This window comes from Vombatus ursinus, unplaced genomic scaffold (assembly GCF_900497805.2).
Source record: "Vombatus ursinus unplaced genomic scaffold, bare-nosed wombat genome assembly UNPS02015053.1, whole genome shotgun sequence".
NCBI lineage: Eukaryota > Metazoa > Chordata > Mammalia > Diprotodontia > Vombatidae > Vombatus > Vombatus ursinus.
The window spans coordinates 459-7,504 of record NW_020954831.1 but is presented as its reverse complement, the minus strand read 5'-3'; the positions used below and the strand labels follow the sequence as shown (position 1 = coordinate 7,504).

The following is a 7,046-nucleotide window of genomic DNA, read 5'->3' as shown; positions in this document are numbered from 1 at the left end:
AATTTGAAAATAATACCTAAGTAGATAAAAGAAGTATAAATAAAATATTATGTTATATCTGAAGGGGAAGGCTATTACTGATTGGGGCTTCCTGAAAAAGGTGATATTTGAAATTGTACTTCGTACAGGGCTTCACTTGAAGGAACAGCAAGATGTACTGGACACAGTAAAGAGAGGCCTTACCCTTTTAGAAGTATTCATTATTTGATTTCATCCCTGTCTAAAAAAGTGACTACTTTTTCCTTCATTGTTTCCTTATGTTAGACATTCAACAAACCCCCTTGTAAGGCCATATTTGTGGATACCTTTAAAGGCTAATTGCCTTACCTAGTTTTTACTGTGTATGATTGTTATATTTGGGTTGGGTTATATTTGGGTTATATGTGACTTGTGGAATATCTTGGATAATAAACTGTGTTATGATGGAGTCCTGCTCTATAGTTCAAGGACTCCTGGTTCTTCCGTTTATTATCTGTGTGACATTGGGCAAGTCTGGGTCTCAATTTCCTTCTCTGTATCCTGAGAAGGTTGGTCCTTTCCAGCTTGAAATTTATCATCCTGTGATCTTTTTTTTTTCCCACTGTGACTTTTCTGTTTGTTTGTTTGTAGGAAAAAAAACCATACTTTTTCTTTGTTATCCACTTCAGTGACCTAACCAGTGTCCTATCATGACTACCTTGAATTTTACCCATGTGAGGCCTTCCTTCTTCATCCTAAAAGGCATTCCTGGATTGGAAGATACCCACATCTGGATATCAAATACCATTCTCTTCCATGTATTTCATCACTGTTCTGGGTAACTGCACTATCCTCTTCATCATCACCACAGAGCGCATGCTGCACAAGCCCATGTTCTTGCTCCTTTGCATGCTGGCCCTCACTGACCTGGGCATGTCCACTACCACCATTCCCAAAGCACTGTGTATTTTCTGGTTTGGTCAAGGGGAGATCAGCTTCGAAGGCTGTCTGACCCAGATGTTCTTCATCCACTCCATCTCGGTCATGCAGTCAGCTGTTTTGATGACCATGGCTTTTGATCGTTATGTGGCAATCTGTGAGCCACTACACTATGCCACCATCCTTTCCAATGGCCGCATAGGTCTCATTGGGTTGGTCAGTTTAGTGAGAGCCATCATGTTTGTCCTTCCCATGCCTGTCCTCCTCCAGCAAATGCCATTTTGTATAAGCCAGGTGATCCCCACCACCTACTGCGAACACATGGCTGTGGTGAAAATGGTGTGTGCAGACACTACTGTCAACCGTATGTATGGCCTGGTGATCGCCTTGGTGGTCGTAGGTCTGGACTTCACTGCCATTGGCTCATCCTATGCTTTCATCATCCGTGCAGTGATGCGACTCTCTTCCAAGGAAGCTCACCATAAGGCAGTCAACACTTGCACCACACACATCTGTGTGATGCTCACGTCTTACACACCTCCACTTTTCTCCTTCCTTGCCCATCGTTTTGGTCGGGGCATCCCACCCCATATTCACATCATTCTTGGTAACCTTTACTTTCTTGTTCCCCCCATGCTCAACCCCATCATTTATGGAGTAAAGACTAAGGAGTTTCGGGACAAAGTGACCAAATACTGTTGCCGGAAGAAGGAGCCCATCACCATAGCCCCTGATCAGAAACCTGTCTGATGATTGGGAGGGCATGAATGGAGAGCAAGGAAAGACTGCCAGGCAAAGGAAGTTTCCTTTGAGAATTGGCTCCTGGTATCAAGGCTATATCTCCATGCCAACTCTTGATGTGCTAGTCACCAGGTCCTGTGGTCTACTCCCCGTTACTGGAGAGGCAGATTCAGGAGATCAGTCTGCTTCCTGCAGAGCCCTCAGTTTTAGACTTGGGAGATATGGTGTTAAGATATCATCAAGGACATTAATGAGTAAAAAGCAAGTCATGTATCAAGAATGAGAGCAAATAGGTGAGCCTCCAGAGAATGTTAACACTGTCTCTCAGGCATTAAAAAAGAAGTAAAGAAAGAGGGCCTCAATAGCTCAGTGGGTCTTCTCTGGAGGATTTATGTAATAACTTGAAGGAGAATCAGAGAGTCATGCAAAGGTGCAATCTGTACTAGAGAAATACTGACAATGATGAGAGCATATCTTTTTTTTAGAAATGAAATTTTATGATACTCTTGTTTTTTAACCGCCTAAATTTTCCACTGTAAGCCTCCACTTCTGGCATCCCAGGGGGTTCATCTCTTATAACACAGAATATTTTTTAAAGAAAAAAGAAAAGAAAAATAAATCAGCAAATTCAAAGACCATATCTTAATATCTAAGTTATATAGTGGACAGAAGGTTAGGCACAGAGTCAAGATAACTGGGTTCAATGAACATTTTCAAAAGAAGAAACTGTTAACAATCATATGAGTAATACTCTAAATAATTCATAATATAAATTCAAATTAAAACAGTTCTCAAGTTTTGTCTTACACCTATCAAATTTGCAAATTTTATAGAAGATAGAAATAGTAAATTTAGAAGGGACTGTGGCAGACAGGCACATTAATACATTATTAGCAGATCATTGAATTGTCACAATTCTTCTGGAAGACAATTCTAATTTTTAAAAAATTTATAAAAATATGCGTACCTTTTCCTCCAGTGATTCTGCTACTGAATATATACTTTAAAAAATGGGTGAAGATGGGGGGGAGGGGAGAAGGTCTCATATATACACCAAAATATTCATAGAAACCTTTTTTGTGGTGGCAAAAACTTGAAAAACAAAGTAAGTACTCATCAGTTGAGAAATAGTAGAACTATATAAGTGTGAGCAATTCAGAAAAACATGGCAAGACTTAATGAGTGATACAGAGTGAAGAAGGAAGGATGTAACACAAAGACTTCCATAAGGTAAACAAAATAACACTTAAATATCGATGAACTCAGATTAACAATAATGATCTAGCTTGGGCCTGAAGTGCAGATGGTGAGACATAGTTCTCTTTTTTGGAGAGTGATGGAATATAATGAATGTGGAATGTTATATACACTGACAGACATGGTTGTTTACTCAGTCAGTTTTTCTTCTCTGTTTTTCTTTGACAGAATAGATGGTTCAGTGGTTTGGGAGTGTATATTAAGAAATTACTGCAATATAAAAAATAAAAATCATCAATAAAACTTTTTAAAAAGATAATTGGGTTCAATTTCTAGTTCCAAACCAATTAATTTTGTGAGCTCACATAAGTTATTTAATGTCTCTTTCCCTGACTATAAAATGGAGGTGATGATACCTACAGTGGTAACAGTCTCCAAACTCAAATTGTATAATCTTAATAAAAAGATCATATTATCCCCAGGTTGCATCTGGGCTTAGATTTGGGATCCAATAAGTAGGAAGTTCTAGAGAATGTGACAGGATAGGAGAGTATAAGAATGAACAGTAACTAAAATATTTCTAAGCCACTAGTGGGAAACAATGTAACCCCAACTCCCCAGGGAACTCTCATTCTTTTCTTCCATAATTCTTCTAACCTCCCCAATAAAGCTGCCCTCCCCTAGTTGCCCTGATCATCTCTCCACACATCCTCACCCATATCTTCCAGCCTCCTCCTAAGCTTATACCACTATCTCTCCCTACCCCTTAAAGCTCAAATATAGTAGGATTTTGCAGATAGAGCACTGGCCCTAAAAAATAACATTAATGAATAAATTCAGGAATTATAGACCCATTATTAGTTTGACAAATACCTCTCTGGAGCTGAACTACCAAGCATTCAAAGTCTACTTCAGAGACATAACTCTGACAGACTAGCCTTACCAAACATAAGCTTACCTAAAAGACTGTTTTACAAAGAACTTGCACAAGGCGAGCACTCACAAGGAGGTCAGAAGAAGCAATACAAGGATCCTCTCAAGGTTTCTCTGAAGGACTTTGCTATTAGTTATGAGACATGGGAGACACTGGCACAGGATGGCTCATCATGTTGTGCTCACATTAAAGAAAGTGCTGTACTATATGAGCAAAGCAGAATTTCAGTAAGACAAAGGAAATGTGAGATGAACAAATCTCGAGATATCTCTATCCCAAATGTTCAAAGGATTATTTGTGCCCAGCCTGTGGTAGAGCCTTCCCAGCTCATATTAGACTGAACAGCCACAGTCAAACACACTGTACCTTGACCCCAGCATCGTATGTCATTGGTCCTCTTCAAGTATGAAGGACTAGCAACAGCAATGATTACAAGCAATTGTGAGATAAGCAATTGTGGAGAGAGCTCATTGACTAAACAGAGGCAGAATGTTTCATAGAATAATCTCTGTTACCTGAGAAGACTGAGGCTATTGGATCACTTGAGCTTGGGAGTTCTGAAGTGCAGTAGGCTAAGCCAACTGGATATCTACACTAAGTCTGGCACCAATATGGTGAGCCCAGGGATAGGGGATAGGTCACCAGGCTGCCTAAGATTGGTGGCCCAGCTTTGAAGCGAAGCAGGTCAAGGCTGCCTTTCCAATTAGAATTGAAATCAAGTCATCAGTGGCCTCTGAACTTTCAATCTGGAAGAAAAAGGGAGATCCAATCTCAAAAAAAAAAGCAGGAAAGAAAGGAGAAATGAGGGAGGGAGAGGGAGAGACAGAGAGAGAGAGAGGAAGAGAGAGAGAGAGAGAGAGAGAGAGAAACTAAGTGTATCCTTGTATCCCTATCACTTAGTATGGTGCCTGACACCATACCATGAGCACTTAATAAATGCTTGTTAATTGACTTCATATTGTCAATGTCTGAAAATACACCTTAAATCTATCACCTTTCTGCCAAAAGTCAGGAAGATTGTCCTATCGTCAGTCTTCTGGCATTATAACTGGTCATTGCAATGTCTTTCCAATTGTTTTCCTTTAGGTTTCTCTGAATCTGATCCTTTTGCATTTTCCATGGCACAATAATATTATATTACATTTATATACCATAGTTTGTTTGTTCAACTATTCCTCAGTTAATGGGCACCCACTTTGTTTCCAGTTCTATATTACAACAAAAAGTGCTGCCATCAATATGTTTGTATATATGGATCCTTACCTTTTTTCTTCAGCCCCCTTGGAATTTCTAAGTTTTGTGTGTATAGTTCCCAAATTATTTTCCAGATTGCTTATACCTCTTCACAGGTCCATCAACAGTACATTGGTGTTTCTGCCTTTTCATAGTCCTTCTAAGAATCGTCATTTTCCTATTTTGTCACTGACAATACAATGAGTGTGAGGTAAAACTTCAGAAATGTTTAAATATTAATTTATCATAACATTTGTGATTTGAACTTTTTTCATAGGTTTATTGATAACTTATCTTTCTTCCCTTGAGAATTGTTTATATCCCTTGACATTTGTCCCTTGGAGAATTGATCTTTTTCTTACATGTTTGTATCAGTTCCCCTAAATATAATGGATATTACAAATTTATCAGAGAAATTTAATTAAATATTTTCCTAGTTAACTGTTTCTCTTTTAATTCTAATTGTCTTGATTTTGTTTCTGCAAAAAAAAAAAATCAAAATTGTCTATTTGTCTCCTGTAATCCTTTCTATCCTTTGTTTGGCTAAGAAGTCTTCCCCATCCATATTTATGCATGATGTCTACTTCTTTGTTCCTCTAAATCATGAAATATCCTTTTATATGAGGGTCTTATAATCCTTTTGACCTTATTGTGGTATATTATATGAAATGCCAGGCTAAATATAAATTCTGATTAGAAATTCTTATAAATTAACTTTTTCCAGCTTTTTCCAAGCAGTTTTGTTGAATGGCATGTCCATATTTCAGTAGTTGTTGTCCTTGGGTTTATAGAACACAATGTTACTATGTTCAACTGCTTCTGGGTCTAACCTGATACAATGATTAACTTTCCTATCCTTTAACCAGTACCAAATAATTCTGATGATTTGTTGCTTCATACTGTAATTTAAGATCTGGTACTTTTAGGCTCCCTTTTTTCCCTCTTCCCCCTCTCCCATTATTTTCCTTTTGTTTCTTCACCTTTTGTTCCTTATGTCATTTTTATTGTTCTGTAAATTAATCCTTTAGTAATTTTATTGGGAAAGCACTGAATAACTAACTGAATTTGAATATTGTCATTTTTATTATATTTACATAGCATAGCCTGACCTTTGTCAGTCACTATATCTCTAATTATTCAGATCAGGTTTTATTTTTGTGAGAAGTATTTTGGAGTTTTCTTCAATGAAGAATGAGAAGAAGCATGATGTAGGGGATTGCTGGCCTTAGAGTCAGGAAGATGTCGGTTCAAGTCTTGTTTCTGGTGCATACTGGTCATGTGACTCTAGATAGATTATTTAAGCTCTTGGTGCCCCAAGGAATCTTTCTGAGACTATGCATTGCAGAAATTATGTTGATCCATATTTACAAAGGAAATTGCTCCCTCTGACCTTTCTAGACCAATAAAGTCACTGATCTGATCAGACAAACTTTTGAAATATATAATTCCTCTACATGTGTTTTTAGCTGGCCTCTCAAAATACTTTATAAATTCTGTAGTTATTATGAATGAAATTTATTTTTGTCAGTTCATGCTGGTTTCTGTTGGTAATATATAAAAACCTGATAAGTTTTATGAATTATTTTATATCCTACTCCTTTAATTTATTGTCTAAATTAGGTTTTATTGATATTCTAAGGTTCTCTAAGTAAATCATGATAGTTTACTTATATGCAAAAAAAAGAAATCTTTGTATTTCTTTGGCTTTGTTTATTTTCTGAATTCCCCTTTTTGGGCATTATTATAGTTAGAATTTCTAGAACTATTCAAATAATAGTGATGACAATGGACACACTTGCTTTACTTCTGATCTTATTGGAGATGTTTCCTTTTTTCCCCATTACAGATAATGCTACCACCTGGCTTTAGATAGATACTATTTTTCTTATTTAAGGAATGGTTCACTTATACTTTTATTCTGAAATATTTTAATAGGACAGTGTTGTGTTAGGCAAAAAGCTTTTTCTGCATTTATTGACATCGTATTGAGATTTTAATGTTTTTATCATGCAACTTTGGCTGGGTACCAAAAGTTTTGAGATAT

General features: G+C 37.1%; 1 protein-coding gene across 1 annotated transcript; it reads left to right on the top strand.

Moving 5' to 3' along the window:
- Nucleotides 1-668: 668 nt before the first annotated feature.
- LOC114031078 (putative olfactory receptor 52P1) lies at nucleotides 669-1,647 on the top strand. The gene is given in 2 exon segments (XM_027846094.1): nucleotides 669-758; nucleotides 760-1,647. Coding segments are annotated over 2 exon segments (978 nt in total).
- Nucleotides 1,648-7,046: the final 5,399 nt, after the last annotated feature.